Here is a 17,292-nt window from a genome sequence, read left to right on the forward strand (position 1 = left end):
TCTTCGTCCCACAATATTTATCATCTCATCATCTTGTCCGCTGCCCGCCTGCCCCTCCCTCCACAAAAAAACAGTGATTAGCTTACAGAGCACCAATTATTATGGCCACCATATTTTAGCGTAACAAACCTCTCCTCCGTCGTCTTTTCCGGCTCCCATTCGTCCTTGCTCAGCCCTAACTACGAACATGTGGCGCGCCTGTCAAGACGAGCCAAGTTGAAATGCTGGTTGTGTTTATATCTAGTAGTTGTCTTGTTGAGTTATGCTTTTGAAAGAAAATTTCTTAGCCTGAATTACGTTAAATCGAGATGGAGAAGAGAAGGGCCTGATTACCGGTTCAAGTCGAACCAGTTTTGCATGGTTGAGAATTTTGACAATATCAGATGACACGTGTATACATTTGATCTTGCCTAGTCAACACAATACTAACGGCAGGATCTTCTTTGGTGATGAAAGAAAGTGTTGAGGTTAACTGAGATGACGGAGAAACGATATCCGGGCGAAATATTGAAACGTAAATGATGGTTTACCCGAATTGAATTCGTAGAAATTAGAGAAGGCCTGAGAAACATAAAAGCATCTACCCAAAATTACATAGACAAAAGTTTACAGCCAGCTAAACAACAATACGTAATTTACTGACAACACTGTAGTATTCTACAATTTACTCCAAAAAAAAAAAAGCATCCAACATTTCAACTCCTGTCCTGTGTATGATAAAGAACGTTCCATTAAACAACAATCAATCTGCACCCCCTTTTCTTGTCTACGTCAAGCAGTCAGCATCTCAAAATTGAATCTAAACATCTATGCGATCAACAAAAACACTGATCTGCAAAATCAGAAGAAGGTAGTCTCAAACAAGATTCATAAAAAGAAGTTTAATTGAATATTGGACTTCTTCTCAAGGACGTGATACAAACTATAAAAACATGCACTACTTTCTCATACTTCATTTCTTCTCCTTCTTAGTTGGTATACAGTTACATTCAGACAATACAAGTAACATTTTCCAAAAAGAATGAAGCAGTAAAAAGAGTTGAACAATCAAATACGTACCTCCTACCACCCCTTAATCTTAACGTCAGTGACCCGCATTTGATCCAGATCCCGAAGAACTATCAGTATCCGAGTCTGCATATAGAAATACGAAAAATGATAGTGAATGAAAGACTTCCTATTGATATTTGATCCTAATCACTTCAATATAATACGAGAAATGCAGAAATAGTAACATCAACCCTTACCACTTGAAGAAGATCCAGAGTCGCTGCTAGAACTGCCTGAACTACTTGATCTATTGCCATTATCACCTTGCTGCTCTCCCCGAATTGGAGAAGCGGAGGCATTTGCCTTTTCACCTGCTCACAAGTTCCATTGATATGTTACATGATATAGACTGAAACATAAATAAATAGTATAAAATCATAGTCATGATAGAAGTCATTACCGGCGTCGGTTAGGGTTGGTCTTGCTCCTTCAGGTGGCACCGAATGCTGCGAAAGGGGCAAATTATCATATTGGATTAGATCAGTTTCACGATGAAAATGATTAGGAATCAGAACGAACATGTCTTACCTCCTCATGGATATTGTCATCAGCTTCTTCCGTTTCTGGAAGAGCATATTCCGCTTTCCTCTTATTCTTGCTCAAGTTCTTCCAATAATTGGTCACAAACCTATCAAGTTCCCATAGTGTCCCAGGGTCAAGACTATCAAGATCCACCTCAATATCATCATCTTCTTCACAAAGTCTCGGATTTCTCTTCTTAATAATTTCAACCACGTTATCCAACTTTTCTGAAGGCATACTCTGAAGACTCGTACTGAGTCTCTGCTTCTCATCATAACTCATATCCCTCTCATCCACATCCCTTGCATTTGGCTTCTCTGGCACTGGTGTCCTCCTGTTAATATCTCCAGCACCTCCACTTGTCAACTTGGAATCGACTGGCGTCGTCCTTGACTCTGCTATTTCCAATGTCCTCTTTTCTGAAGTCGGACGCGGGGTTGGAACTGAGACAGGATTAGAAGGAACTCTCGAAGTGGGTGTCGGTAAATTCTCATTAAGATTGAACTTACTCTCTATCTCCTTCCACTTGTCTGCAAACATCTTTGACATTTGATCTGCCATGTAGTAAACATCTTGCCCTTTTGGATTATACAACATGGCGTTGTTAAAAGTCAGTCTCACATCTTCTGCAAAGTCTTTAGCAGACTTATACCACTTCTCACTCAACCTACTCTTCACCGTTCCCAAATCCATTGGATGCTTAACAATGGTAAAATAATCATGTAATCCAAGCTTCTTGGCATCCACTGGTTCGTTAAAAACCCAACTGAACTTGTGCTTCATCAACTTATCCAACAGAGCCCTACAACTCTTATACAACGGGCTAGAAGTTGAAAATCCCAAAGTGTCGCCTTTTGACTTGACCATCCTATTATTATCCACAGCTGAAGGAAGCTTCCCGTGCTTCGCAGACTTCCCTTTCCCATCCGAATTCTTACGATGCTGATCTCCTCCCTTTGCCGATTTCTTTTCTTTCAAAGACAGGGAATTGGGCAGCCCGACAGAACCCACTTCAGAATTCACTCTCGTCAGACCACCGACCGCTCTATTTCTCTCATTCCCCGATAATTGCGGACCGCGAGCCAAAGAAGCTTCCTCCTTATCGAGCTGTTTCACTAAAGACCTTACCTTTTCAAGCTCACCCAATAACTGTCTCTTCAAAGTTCTAGCCTCCTCACCCGTGATACAACCTAAGTTGATTTTTACTTTGTTGCACCCAACAAATTCCATGTATTCTAGAGAGGGTTTGTATGATTAGGCGTACCTGATGAATGGACTCCCCAAGTTGGCCGATTACGCGTTGCGAATGATTCTTTACGGCGGTGGCGACGGCGGTGGTAGGTGGCAATTGCTAGGGTTTTGATAAGTGAAATCAGAGAGAAAAAGTCGTTGTCCTGGTTGTGGCCGTCTGTCTAAAGGTCACTGTTGGAATTTCTTAATTTTCTCGTGGGGTTTTTGGGTATATACACCCACAAACTCACTACAACTACACTACTTCAAGAAAAGAAGAATCAACTCGACCTCATCAACATGAACCCTAATTCTGTTCTTTTGTCTAAAATTACAGATTAGAGAAAAGGGGATTATCCGTACGATTCTCAGTCGAATTGTTTATTGCTCTGTTCACTTCTGGTGAGCTGAGAGAATCTGTGACACGCGCGACAGAGCGAGAGTGTGGCGACAACAAGGTCAGAAAAGGGTAATGCTAAATCCACGAAGCAAAACGCTAACGCCACGAAAATTTGATGGAACTGACATAATTACCCTTCAATTACAAACTACACTTTTGGTCCCTCAACACAAAATTTTGGTCGTATCAATCCCTCCTCTTTACTTCATGATCTTAATGGACCTTCACGTTTTAACCGTTGATAGGAAATGGGATAATTCTGTAACGACGTTAACTTTTTCGACGTGGCGTCCAGTCAGTTCGAATGACCAGCAGGGACAAACAGCTTGGCCCCATTTTGTCAGCAAATGAAACCCAACTTTTTTCAAACAATTGGGATTGCCAATTTTCACTTGGAACCAAATTAGACCCATCGTGTAAGCAACTAAGCAAGGCATTTTAAAAAAAAAAAAAAAAATCATAAAATAAAAAAAGGCACCGAATTGTAAACAACATTATTTTATAGGGATCGAGTCGTGACACCTTACAAGTTATTCACCTCGTATCTCAATATATGCTTTTATTAGATTTTTTATTTTATCATCTATATATATATTATTTATATATATAATTTAGATCAAGATATATTATATTTTCATGTTATTTTATTCAATCAATATCTTACAAAATAAAAATAAAAATTGAGAGACGGGTGAGTATAATTCTATTGTATAAGATTTTGAAAAATAACTTCAAAAAAAACAATTGAAAATTGCCAAAACAGAGTTGACAAAAATGAAGGAACTACCATGTGAAGATTTTTCAGAATTTTTTATAAGCTCGAGGAGATCCACCATGAATGGCGAATTATCAATTCATTAAAATAAAAAACCGATAAATTTTTTTAAGAAAAACACTGTTTAAATATTAGAGACTCTTAAAGCAATGTGTTCTTTTGCTTCAACAATGGCCAAGATGCACCACTCATCCAAAACCCCTTCCTCTGCTTCTTCTTCTTCTTCCAAACTAATTTTGTGTTCAAAAATCCTAACTTTAACTCTCTTCTTAACCTCTTTTTATCTCCTTATTAATGTCCGTATCAACTTGCCGGAGCCAATCTTTTCGGTACATCAAACACAGTTCATTGGAGATCTGAGGGATGCTAAATTTCCATGGAACAAGCTTTGTTTTGGAGCAACATCCGAAAAGCTTAAGCTCGCCGTCTTCTCCAAGTCATGGCCAGTTGGGGCCGAGCCAGGTGGCATGGAGCGTCACGCTCACACGCTCTACCATGCTTTAGCCTCCATGGGACATGAAACCCATGTCTTCACCGTGCCATCCGACCGAAGGCCCCACCGAGAAACTGATCAGGGAAATCTCCATCTACATTTCGCTGCAAATGATCATGGATCGGTCAATATCTCGCTGGCATTCGAGATTTTCAACAGGATTAGCGTGGATGGTGGTTTTGATTATGTTCATACAGAGAGTGTTTCGTTGCCACATTGGCGTGCCAAGTCGGTGCCTAACTTGGCCGTGACTTGGCACGGGATCTGGTATGAGATTATGCATTCCAAATTATTGGAGGAGCTTTTCGCTAATCCTAAGGGAAAATTTCTAGGTTCGACGACGGAGCTTCAAGAGGCAATGCCTCGGCTAATTGACGAAATAAGATTCTTTCCAAGCTACACACAACATATTTGTATCAGCAACAGTGCTGGCGAGGTACTCACTAATATCTATCAGCTCCCTTCAAGAAATGTCCACGTCATACTAAATGGAGTCGACGAGAACAAATTTTCTCCTGATCTCGAATCGGGAGCTCGATTTCGCAGAAAATATGGTGTGCCGGAGAATGCTAGCATCGTGATGGGAGTTGCAGGGCGTTTGGTGCGTGACAAGGGCCATCCACTTCTTTACGAAGCGTTTTCGAGGATAGCGAAACGCCATCATGGCGTTTTCTTACTTGTTGCTGGATCGGGTCCTTGGGGTAAAAGGTACCGGGAAATAGGGCCAAATGTTAATGTGTTGGGAGCGTTAGGGCCATTGGAGCTGTCTGGATTCTATAATGCTATTGACGTGTTCGTGAATCCTACTTTAAGGCCACAAGGCCTTGATCTTACACTTATTGAAGCAATGCATTGTGGGAAACCAGTTTTGGCCCCTAATTTTCCGAGTATAGTTGGGACAGTGGTTTTGGATCAAGGATTTGGGTATACGTTTTCGCCAAATGTCAATTCTTTAGTGGAGGCGTTGGATTTGGCAATCGGAGACGGTGTACAAGAATTGCAGAAGAAAGGCTTGGCTTGCAAGGAATATGTAGCTTCTATGTTTACTGCTACAAAAATGGCTTCTGCTTATGAAAGGTTCTTCCTTTGTATGAAAAACTCTAGATTTTGTCGCTACCCTCTCCCTTCCGATTGCTAGGAAAAATAGATCTTATTCTTATCATCTGACTCATAATTATATGTGATATTTATACATGAACATAAAACATCTATCATCTCGAGCAAGGAAAAAGTTTATTACAAGAAACATGATCAATCAAAGCCTTGTACAAGAAGAAACAGAACATGTTTGCAGTCTCGTCGATAAGTTTTAGCATATGGGTATATCCCACAATAACAAGAAAGAGGCTTTCATAGAGGTAAGAGAGAATTTTGTATGGTCACCCTTACTTGTATTATTTATTTATGATAAGAATAAAAGAGTAGCTGGGAGTTGGCATTCCTAGCTAATTAATTATGGTTAGGATCAGGCCCTCCAGGGACTTCCCTCTGAGTATCTGAATCCAAATTCCCAGCAGAATAATTATATCCCAATTTAGAGAACATTCTCTCCAAAGCAGCGCGTCGTCTATCCATGCTTTTCACCATTGACGAATCAGAAACCCTTCTAGCCTCTGAGTAATTCAACACCAGCATCGACAAAACTACTAGGAAGAATATCAGCATAGACCTTGCCTTGATTGGAGCAGCCATTGTAAGATCTAATTCAATGAGTAACTAGCAAATGCCATCATACATATTTATACACGGTCAGATGATGAAACCAATGTCCATTATTATCCATTATTATTATTCAATATACGACACAGAAATGGACATGATCTGTTGATTTGTTGCCTCCTACAAGCAGATCATGTCCAGTTCTCCGCAACCTGTCCCTTTTTGGAGTTTTTTTCTGCCTATTTCGGTCGACATGTGTTAAAGTTTCCTCGCAATAGGCGTTGTTTAATATATACAGCCCTGGAGTTAAAAAATCTAGTCATTCCCTTTTGTTCTGTTGTATCCAAATCCTCATCTTTAAACCATACTTAGAAAGGGGACCCATACGAACCAAGAAAGACAGAAATCTCTTTTAGCAAATACTACACATAAGCATAGTAGCATGGTGGAATTATTCATTGTCCAGATTTGGATTTGAATATATCTGTTCATTGGCTTATTTATGGAAAGTTTATGTTTTTCTGACTATATAATGGACAACTTTATCAGCACACGTCCTCAAGTTACTATACTAAACATGTCGTTTTTATTTATTGACTAACAGCTAACAACAGCACTCAATGAAAAGGCTAACCACTTTCCCAATCATTTTTTATTCGATAAATGCTTGTCCCACGTCATTACTTAATTTAATTAGCGTTATTTGACCTTTTAGGCTCTGACATTCTTAAAATTAGTTATGCTGGATCAATTCAAAGAACGGAACTTAGATAATCTCGTAACTCAAACCCGATATCATTCAAACATTTCTATTGTGTTTGACGTGTCCAGCTCAAGTAAACTGCCAAGGGAAACTTACCTGCTGTTACTTAGGTGAGAGAATATACTATCTCTTGAAATGACTAAAAAGTCCTCTCCTCCATCGGCCATCACTTGCTATACGGTAAGCAGATGCCAGCAACTATCGCCACCTCTGTAAATCCGGCAACTAAATCTGACACGTCGTCCCCGATCCCCTTCTCAGGTGGGTGAATCGTGAACATGTCAACAACATAGAACTTTACTAAGCACAATTGTTACTAAGCACAATTGTGTGTGCTTAACTTTATCATTATTAATTTATTTATTAACACATTAATGGAATCTCCCTTACTGCAAACAAAAATGATGAAAAGTGTTATTTCCAGTAGAACTTAACAGATAAGGGCAAACCTTGGTGCGCTAAGGCTCCCCGCTTTGGGGGTATGGGGGAGTATGTCTTAATATGCAGCCTTCCCCTTGCATTTGCAAAGAGGCTGTTCCTGTGACTCGAACCTGTGACCTCCAAGCCACAAAGGAGCAACCTTAACTGGTTGCGTCAAGGCTCGCCCTCCATTTCCAGTAGAACTTTACAGATATCAAAGTATATTGAGGATAAAGAAATGCTAGATGAATTTACATACTCCATGCAACAAGAATGAGATCATTACATCCTAATCACAAGTCGGGTAGGATGGGTAACCTGTCAACGCTGTAAAGCGAGCCGTTTGTGTTTCCAATGAAGTCTTCCAATTTCTTGTCGACGCCGTCACCCTCGTCATCTGCGTCAGAGTGAAATGGAAGGATACGGAGGCGAATATCTGTCTCTTTACCACCAACTTTCTCTGATTTTAATTGATATTTTTGAATAAGTTCCCTCTGAAGTGTTACAATGTGAGATGGTCTAGGGAGTAGCTCCACAGGCTCCCCTTTCGGGATAACGACCTGCTCAATTGCTATTCTTGCTTCCTGCATCACAGAGAGCCAGAGATTACGATTATATATAAATGAAATGCTTATTGATGATTTTAATTAGAGAAATAAGGAATTCCATAGTAATAGTACCTCTAAGGCATCAATCTGTTCTGACATGCTTGCTTTGATACCTTGTGATTCAAAATCTTTCAATCCTCCAACATAATCATTCATCAAGGCCTGTATGGCCTTTGTTATTTGCACTGACGAGTTTGTCTAAATGGAAAAACAAAATAAGTAAGATGACCTTGTTCTTGTGTGATTCACTGGAATCACCCTTGTACAGTAAAAGAACAAAACAAACCTTGGTCACGTAGATGGGTATGTTATGAGATTTAGCAGCTGCTTGAATCCCTGTATTCTTATTCTTCTTCAGCTTGGAGTGGATTGCCAGCACAACATCTGCCTCACCGAAATTATCTGCCAATTCAACTTTATCTTCCATTTCCAACTTTCTTATCACCTGTATCACGCTTGACTCCAACATCTACAATAACTGCCATATGCAGTCAGTGCCAAATCTAATAAATATTCATATATACTGAAATTTCTGACAGGTAAACGGGAGGTAACCGTAATATAAAGGATATTGTATACACTTTACAAAGCAAGGTTAAGATGATAAACTGAGATTAGTATGACAAAAACAAACACCTAACTTGGCAACAGTAAGACTCTAGTTTTAACTCTTACAAATAAAAAGGCAGGACACAATTTATGCTCCAAAATGCTGTTGTAAATAATCCAAAACAAAGTAATATTTGTTTAGGGAAAACATAAAAGACGCTAGAACTGATACTCACCCCATAGACATATAGTCGCAGAGGCGTGCCATTTTTAGAAAAGCCCTCTTCCAAGGTTTCAGGAACCTCTGAAGTGAACTCATTGTCAATATTTCTCCCACCGCCACTCACATCTCTTACATCTTCAACTACCTCATCTTTCTTTTCAATGAAAGCATCATTGGATGGTTCCATTATCACACTTTCATTCAATCCCTCAGAGTTTATCTTGCGAACTTCAATATTTGGGAAGCGTCCTGTACAAACATAGTAACAAGTCAAACATATGAACATACACTTACTTACTTCAATAGGATCAGAAAAGAAAGAAGGCATGGTTTTATTAAGGGTCCTTTAAAAGCATGGCAGGATTAATTTGGAAGAGAAACATGCCCGCGAGAATGGAATCAACGGTTGCTTCTAGGCTTCGATGGATTCGCAACTCTGTCTTTGAAACTATTTCGACCCCACAACCAAAAGTTGAGGGTCCTTTCCTCTCGAGCACCGTCTTCTGGACGCCCCTTCTGTTGGCTTCTTCATCCCCTAGCGTAACACTCTGTAAAGAGTGGCAATAGAAATTTAAAATACTACCAGCTCAGTGATTGATTTTAAACTTCTCATGTAAATGTAATTAAAAAGCCAAACTCCAGAGGTGCAAAAATACCATAAGGGATTGTTTTCTTCAGATACCACATCAATACTGCATACATAAAAAACCAACTTAAAATGTCTTGGCAAGTGGAAAATCTCACCTGTACACCTCCAACAAGCATCTCTAATGAAGGATTCATTATCAAATTCTCAATTGTAACTCCATGGGCAGTGGCAACTAGCTGAATTCCACGTTGTGCAATCGTGCTGGCAGCCATAGCTTCAAGTTTTGTTCCGATTTCATCAATCACAATCACTTGTGGCATGTGATTTTCAACAGCTTCTATCAATACCTAAACGAGAGATTGCATACGGTAGTCAATTTGAGAATATATATAATTAGTAGAATTTCATGGCATCACTTTGAACTACTTCCGGTTGTAAATATTATTATTAGTGCCTTCCAAACATGGCGATTTTCTAAATTAGGTATTACTAACCTTATGTTGCATGTCATTATTGGGAACTTGCATTCGACGAGCATTTCCTATCCCTGCATGAGGTATATCACCATCCCCGCCAATCTCATTTGATGTGTCGACAATCATAACACGTTTCTTGTAATCATTTGCAAGCATCCGAGCAACCTCCCTGCAAGATATTCGTACTTTAATAGCCAAAAGACTGAGGTAAATGAAATAAGATAGGAAACTAGAACAGCAGTTTATCATGCTAAGACATGACAAACCTTATAATTGTTGTTTTTCCTACTCCAGGAGGACCAATGAGCAACAGGGAAACTCCATCCTGGACCAAATCTCGCAGCAAATTAGCACTTCCAGATATTGCCCTGCCAACTCGACAAGTTAAGCCGATAATCGCACCCTTCCGATTTCGAATCGCACTAATACGGTGTAATGTCCGGCTGATACCTGCTCGGTTGTCAATAGCAAAGTCGCCGACCTGAAACATGCAATCCCTCTGAATAAGAAACATATTTCATTCCAATGAAACAGCATTTCTAACCATCAACTGATGCCTAAATACACTGAATGCTGAAATAACACTTTATTTTTATTTTCATCCTCTAATTCCAGCCAGTAAGCATTGACAACAAACAAGGCGCACAAACACAATGTAATGTCCCTTAATTATCTTTTTACCTGAGAAGTGGCGTGTTCAATATCCTGAACTGTAATAGGGTCATCGGACAACACAAAATCTCCAGACGGGAAACGAGCCAAAGGTTTTCGACCCAAATCCATGACCACCTCAATCAACTCGAGTTGCTCGGGATGCTCGCCGATCCTCCGCCGCATCTCCTCCGGCAACAGGGCCAAAAGCTGCTCCAATTCGAATTCAAACCCATCATCTGGCAACGAAGATGAAGAAGAAGAGGAAGAAGCACGTGGGTGAATTTTCGCATACCCACGATTTGTAATGGCGAGTGTTTGATGGGCTTTGATTGTAGAGAAGAAGCGGAGTTGAAGAAACAGGCGATGGTGGGTTTTAAGCTGGGTTTTCGAGAATGAAGGTGGTAGGTGGCATGGTAGAGAAACACAGTGCATCTGATCTGAGTGATATTTATGGCGGGAAAGAAGGATTCCGGCGATCGATTCGTTATGGTCGGTTTTATTTTATCGTTGGAGGGAAGCTAAGCAGCAGCCAGTCCACAAAAGAGAACAAAATATAAGGATAATTACACCTAGCCCCTTAATCTATTGGACAAATAACATCTGGACACTTATACTATCAATTAGTACATGATTCCACTTAAACAACTACTTTCCGTCTAACATCTAGGTCGTATCGACCTATCCGTTACGGAATGCTGGCGTGGCGATAACAAAGTTGTTAAGTAGCTAACGATGCTCACGTGACATGATAAAAATACTACTCCCGTCCCGCCATTCCAAAATTGTTGTACATTTTAGCTTTTCTATTCATCAAAAAAAAAAAAATATGGACAATCATTTCTTACATCAAACCCAGTAATGATAATAATCGGCATATATCTTGATAATGCAGTGTTTTTTTTAATATATATATGTATATGGTGATAATGCAGTTTTTGAAATATATTGGACTGACAATATGTGTATAGGAGTATATTATAGTCATAGTTTTTGAATCAAAAAAGAAAAAAGGGAAGTCATTTTCATTTCAATTTCGATGCATGAGCACTTCTTCTCTCAAAGATTCATAAACTTCTATTTTAAAATATCTTTTTTGGTGTGGGAGTGGAATAATATATATACCTCATTGTCAAGAATATATAGAGGTTCTCATGTTTCCTAGTCATCGGAAGTGGTAAGAATAAGGAATCAGTAATATTTGGGAACAAAAATATACTATCATGCTTTGAGATGATTTGGTAATATCTCGCTATCCACAATCATACAGTTTTCGAGTCCAAAATGGTGAGAGGTGACGGGTTCGAGCCGCGCAATTCGTACAATTATAATGTAATAAAAAAATGGACGATGGAAAGTAAATTAAGAATCTAGCTATACCTTTGCTTTGGTTCTTATCTTTTTATAAGAGAAACTATTAATTTTGATGATTCACAAGAGTTGTGAATTAGTTGATACATTATTAGAGAAGTCAATCATCATTATTCTCAATTAGTGTTCATGATTCACATTTCGCATTTGTACATTCTGGGAGAAATGTTAAAACTATAGTTTCAGCCCATTTATGTGTTACATTGTGACACTGATTTTGCTATCACAAATGTAGAAAACAGAAAATAAAAACAAGAAAAGAAGAATACTACTTTGATGGAGGTATCGAAAATTTCGTTTCTTAATAAGTAGAGACAGAGCTAAAGAGGACACGACAGTCATTTAATGTTTGTTGGAAAGCAGTAAGAAGACAAGATCGTGTAGTTGCTTTCTCTTTTAAGAATTCTATACTTGTAGTATAGCCATGATGTATAGATCTATAAACTCCAACATGATAAGAAAACCCCAAGAGTTTCGTGCTTCCCCTTGTTCGGCAACTATAATTGTATTCGTCGTATATCGTGTGCATAATATGATTGTACTTTACGTATGTATGACATGGTTATACATATGGTGCATACAAAAATGATTTACATCAAACACGCCTCCGATCAATCAGTCCTCTCGGAATTTACTTTTCTTTAAAAAAAATTGAGTAAATTTTAAAATAAAATAAAAGTTTATGATTAATCTGTTTGTTTAATTGTTTACATCTTAGTCCGATGATATGCTTATTGGTCCCTGTGTTTTATCAAGTTAAAGAAATTGATTCTTATCTTTTATAATTTGTACAATCTTACTTACGCACGTACGAATAGTTTGGGCGGGATCTTTTTCGACTGCAATACTTAATGATCAAGTGCGTGTTGGATCACGAGCGCAGCCTGCATCGGGAGTAAAACTACTGTTTTAACAGCTTTTTTCACAGCTTCTGTGTCTCCTCTCTTTTCACTATCACCAATTCATTCCACGAGACATTAACTTTTTAGGAAGAAAATAAGTTCAAGGAAAGAAAAGAAAAGAAGAAAGAATAATTCAATTCAATTCTTTTCATTTTTATGTTGGATCATTTATTTAATTTAATTTAAACGAGGCATGAATTTTGGACTCACTAATCCATCAACTTAGTGGACTCATTAGATTAAAATTAAAAATAAATGATAAAATTATCCTTCATTTTACACTAATGAATTCATATTTTAATGAGTTCAAAAATCGTAATTTAGATATATTAACCAAAAAGTATAAATACTTAATTATAACTCTTACTTTAGTTAATCTTATAATGGGGACAATTTTATTTTTTTTAATAAATATTTTTTTTAATGTTAAATAAAGTTTTATTATGGCACGCTATAGAAGAAAAAAACAGGAAAGTGTCAATTAGTTCTAGTGCTTTCACAATTATTAAACTTTATTATAGTACATACAAATTATAATTGTTAAAGGCATAGGCATGCATTTGTGAATCAAAAGCAAATGAACGAATGAGAATGAAAAGATTGTTACTCTCCCGTCCCAAAATAGATGCAAATTTTTACATGCAATTTACATGTAAAAATTTGCATCTATTTTGGGACGGATGTAGTATTATACTTTTCGATTAGAATTTAGAATTTATATTTTTATTAGAATAGTTTTTCCCTATATATTACTATACATGTGACCTCCTTGTTTATTGAGGATTTGAGTTTCCATGTAAAGTAACCAACAATCACAAACCAGAAAAAGGTTGGAGGGAGAAAGATTAATATTGAAGAATAGCGTGGTTATTGTTTCGTTTCTTATAAGCTAAGCAATAAAATTATTATTTTCAAAGGGAGACTTTTTATATTATTACTACTATTTTTTAAAAGATTTAATTTCTATATAGATTAAAAAAAAAAGATTTAATTTCTATAAAGAGAATGCTGCAAATGTGTCATTTTCGAAAGGGTGGTGGTGGTGGCGGCATATAAAGAGACGGGGCTGGATTTTACCTTGGAGTAACATTTAGATGAAATATATTCTTCTTCCTTTTTTATGTTAATGAAACATATTCTTAAATACTCATATTCTTAATTATTCATTTTCAAGAGTATAAAATAAAAAGTTCTAAAATATTAAGTGGTGTGAATCAATCAGTGAGACACAATCGAAACCCCATTAGTTAGATTACAATTGAGTCAAACTTTTTTTCAACTCATCATTGGATAAAAAATAAATTAAAAATCACTGTGAAGTACTTGCTAGTTGTAGTACAACTCAACGACAAAGGAAAAGGAAAAAAAGCAGTGATAATGACAATATAGGTCCCTAAACTATTACAATGTTACAATCTAGCTCCATTAGCTACACCTCGTAATATCCCCATCCTTGAAGTCCAATTTCTTCTATGAAATGGGTCCTTGACGTTAGACAACCATAACTAACCGGTCAGAAAAGTTAACGGACATCTAACGTGAAGTACTCATATCAATAGACGGAATGTGACATCAAGGACGAGAATATTACAAGTTAAAGTTTAGGAAGCTGAATGTTAATTTAGCAATAGTTTAGGGACATAAAATTTAGAATGTGATTGTACCTACAAAATAAGTACTAACAAGTAGACTTGCTTTAAATTAGGGATTTCTTGGTCAAATGAGGGTAAATATTTATATAATATTATCATCATCATTCATCAATTTGGGTTGTGAACAGTAGCTACATACAAAAAGCTGAAATTTTTTAGGGTTCATCAGAAGCTGGGTTTTTGTTTAGGAGGGGGGTGGAAGTTGGGAAATTGATCAAAGGCAGAGACTTTGATTATGTTCTCAATGACACAAAAGCAGGATCCACCATTTCCAAGGTATAATTATCTTCACCATTCTTCTTCTTCTTCTTCTTGTAATCCTTATCATCATCACCAAGATATTATTATTTCAAGTACTCATGTAGATTTAGAAGAGTTAGGATTAGAATATGCTACAAGAAAAAGAATGGAACAGAAGAAGCAACCACCAAGCACGACGGCGCCGCCGGCGAGATTTTCAAGAAAGAGCAAGATGATGGACGGCGGCGGAGAGATAGTACAAGTGGAAGGAGGTCACATTGTGAGATCTACAGGGAGGAAAGACAGGCACAGCAAGGTTTGCACCGCGAAAGGGCCAAGAGACCGCCGTGTACGGCTGTCGGCGCATACTGCTATTCAATTTTACGATGTCCAAGATCGTCTAGGGTACGACCGACCTAGCAAGGCTGTGGATTGGTTGATAAAGAAGGCGAAAGTCGCCATTGATGAACTTGCCGAGCTCCCTCCTTGGACTCCAACTAATCATTTTGCTACAACAAAGAAGAAGAAAAATTCCCAACAAAAAGAAAAAGATCAGTTTGAGAAGATGATGGATAAGAATGACAACAATATAATTCACCAACTGCCTCCTGAGAATTCCATTAATATTAATAATAATGAAAGCTTGATGATGATGAATTGTGATCAGACAATGGAGGAGGACGTCACATATATCAAGTCATTGTTCCCAATGGTAGCCGATCAGCCAACAACTATACGATTTCCAGCTGATCAGCATTATAATTTGCTATCATCAGCTGCTGGAATAACTAGTAGTACTAATAGCCAAGATCTAAGGCTTTCTCTCCAGTCTTTTGAAAATGGGAATAAGGGTTTTTTGTCATCAGATCATATGATTTCAGGAGAATGGTCTAATAATAATAGTAATTATAGTAATAGCTCTATAGATGAGCATGATCAGTTGTTATTATTTAGTAATAATATTAACACTCAGAGTCAGAGGGGAACCCTTCAGTCCAGTTATTATACGCCTAATAATAATTATTCCGTTCGTGCTTGGAATAATTGGATAGATCATAATAATATCCATTATTACTTGTCATCACCAGCTGCTGGCCATGGCGGCATTAATGGATTCTCTAATATTCCACCAGTACCACGGATTCAAGAGGAGGAAGATCATCAAGACAACCACAACAAGCCGTCTTCTGCTTCTTCATCTCACCATTTATGATACAATCTTGCTTAATTACCGTTTAGGGAAGAAGACTATTAGTATCTTAATATTATATATTTAAGCGCTTCTTAATTAGATTTTTCTGTGTGTTCAAGTTTAAGTTAGCTCATTTCAAGAGCTCCGAACTTTGTTATTGGATTCTGTGTGTGTATCTTATGTGTGTTGTGTTATTAACTTATTATTATGTGATGCTAATTATTAACTTCTCTACTTTAATTTGGTTTCCCTTAATTTGTTCTTATGTTGTACGCTCTCTCCTACAACTTATTAATTAGACCGGACGGAATTACTAGCAAATTAATTTTATCACCATGATAACTGATTTATTTATTTTTTAATCATTTGAGCTGTGAATTGATGTGATGATAGAATAATTTCACTTTAAAACATGGCAATATCGAGACTCTTCACTACAAAACTAAAATATTATTTGGATTTGAAATTGAAATTGGGATAATATTTGTAATCGAATAAAATATTAGGATGCTTACATGTACTAAAAATTCAATATTTTATCTTTCTAATTTTATTATAAGAGCTTTTTTTCCTATTCCAACTTTCATTTCATCTAAGTTTTTCATTAATAATGTAGGACCGCATCACTTGTTTATCACTCATTTGTTTTCTCAATTTTAATTTATAAATAATTAATTAAAATTGAAATAAAAAAAGTTGAGATTATGCAATGGTGAAAGTAAAGTAAAATGTGTCTATACCCAAATTCTTTTCACTTTCTATCTTAGGATATATTTGTTTGGAGTTAATAAGTCTGAATATACTTTTTAATCTTAATGATTTTGATATTAAAAAATTAAAAGTGTTTATTTTTTTTAAGATTGGACCACTTATTGGAACTTAATACATCTGAACCATTAAGTGATTAAATTTCCACTATTCAGAGGTACAGCACGGAAAAATAGAGTGATGGTGCTCTACGCATCCTTGCATTCCGAAAAATCCAAAATCGATTACCGAGTGCTGCAATTGCACTTTTTATTTTTTTTCTTACCCGTTTCTACTTTATTGTACTTCTTTTAAGAACCTATGATATAGAATTTGCCATCTAATTAACTTTTTTTTTTATATATTTTTTATTTCACTATTATATACTCCCTCTGTCTATTAATAGTAGACGTTTTAGTCATCATCATTAATACCAATATCTCTCTTTTCGAGACAAAATTTATCTTCATTTTACTGTTTTATCCTTTCTATTTATATTTAAATAATATTCTTTCATTTTTTTTTCATAATGGAAAGAAAGAGAAAAGGGCAAATATGTAAAAATTACATTAAAATTCTCAAAACGTCATCTATTTAAAGACAAAAAAATTCTCTCAAAACGTCATCTATTTGTATACGGAGGGAGTATATACTAAAATCTCACAAAATAATTAACAAAATATTACTATTATACAATTTCTTTTCACATACATTCTTTTTTTTCGTATTTTCAATTTTTTTTCCTTTAGCTCGTTTAAAAATTCAAATGTGAAATTATTA

The 17,292-nt window shown here is 36.8% G+C and overlaps 4 protein-coding genes across 4 annotated transcripts; 2 read left to right on the plus strand and 2 right to left on the minus strand.

The window, feature by feature from the left end:
* Positions 1–1,084: 1,084 nt before the first annotated feature.
* Positions 1,085–2,802, minus strand: LOC139883374 (transcription factor GTE4-like). The gene is made up of 4 exons (XM_071867557.1): positions 1,579–2,802; positions 1,451–1,496; positions 1,248–1,361; positions 1,085–1,134 (listed from the first exon to the last, which is right to left on the minus strand). The coding sequence occupies exons 1-4, from the start codon at positions 2,800–2,802 to the stop codon at positions 1,085–1,087; spliced, it is 1,434 nt and encodes a 477-aa protein (XP_071723658.1).
* Positions 2,803–4,147: 1,345 nt separating this feature from the next.
* Positions 4,148–5,608, plus strand: LOC139883387 (uncharacterized). Its single transcript, XM_071867568.1, has one exon. The coding sequence runs from the start codon at positions 4,148–4,150 to the stop codon at positions 5,606–5,608; it is 1,461 nt and encodes a 486-aa protein (XP_071723669.1).
* A 1,780-nt stretch (positions 5,609–7,388) lies between these two features.
* Positions 7,389–10,843, minus strand: LOC139883375 (protein SEEDLING PLASTID DEVELOPMENT 1). The gene is made up of 10 exons (XM_071867558.1): positions 10,439–10,843; positions 10,024–10,238; positions 9,776–9,926; positions 9,437–9,628; positions 9,078–9,240; positions 8,706–8,941; positions 8,207–8,389; positions 7,993–8,118; positions 7,610–7,896; positions 7,389–7,515 (listed from the first exon to the last, which is right to left on the minus strand). The coding sequence occupies exons 1-10, from the start codon at positions 10,841–10,843 to the stop codon at positions 7,389–7,391; spliced, it is 2,085 nt and encodes a 694-aa protein (XP_071723659.1).
* A 3,896-nt stretch (positions 10,844–14,739) lies between these two features.
* On the plus strand, positions 14,740–15,786 carry LOC139883376 (transcription factor TCP4-like). The gene has a single exon (XM_071867559.1). The coding sequence runs from the start codon at positions 14,740–14,742 to the stop codon at positions 15,784–15,786; it is 1,047 nt and encodes a 348-aa protein (XP_071723660.1).
* Positions 15,787–17,292: the final 1,506 nt, after the last annotated feature.

This window comes from Rutidosis leptorrhynchoides, unplaced genomic scaffold (genome assembly GCF_046630445.1).
Source record: "Rutidosis leptorrhynchoides isolate AG116_Rl617_1_P2 unplaced genomic scaffold, CSIRO_AGI_Rlap_v1 contig39, whole genome shotgun sequence".
Classification (NCBI taxonomy): domain Eukaryota; kingdom Viridiplantae; phylum Streptophyta; class Magnoliopsida; order Asterales; family Asteraceae; genus Rutidosis; species Rutidosis leptorrhynchoides.

Bases quoted from the DNA above. Each gene is read 5' to 3' on its own strand.
- LOC139883374 (XM_071867557.1), bottom strand. From the start codon at position 2,802: ATGGAATTTGTTGGGTGCAACAAAGTAAAAATCAACTTAGGTTGTATC. The intron at 1,497-1,578 runs GTAAGACATGTT...CCCCTTTCGCAG, and splicing joins ATGACAATATCCATGAGGAG to CATTCGGTGCCACCTGAAGG. The intron at 1,362-1,450 runs GTAATGACTTCT...ACTTGTGAGCAG, and splicing joins ACCAACCCTAACCGACGCCG to GTGAAAAGGCAAATGCCTCC.
- LOC139883387 (XM_071867568.1), top strand. From the start codon at position 4,148: ATGGCCAAGATGCACCACTCATCCAAAACCCCTTCCTCTGCTTCTTCT.
- LOC139883375 (XM_071867558.1), bottom strand. From the start codon at position 10,843: ATGCACTGTGTTTCTCTACCATGCCACCTACCACCTTCATTCTCGAAA. The intron at 10,239-10,438 runs GTAAAAAGATAA...TGCATGTTTCAG, and splicing joins TTGAACACGCCACTTCTCAG to GTCGGCGACTTTGCTATTGA. The intron at 9,629-9,775 runs GTTAGTAATACC...TCTCTCGTTTAG, and splicing joins ATAATGACATGCAACATAAG to GTATTGATAGAAGCTGTTGA.
- LOC139883376 (XM_071867559.1), top strand. From the start codon at position 14,740: ATGGAACAGAAGAAGCAACCACCAAGCACGACGGCGCCGCCGGCGAGA.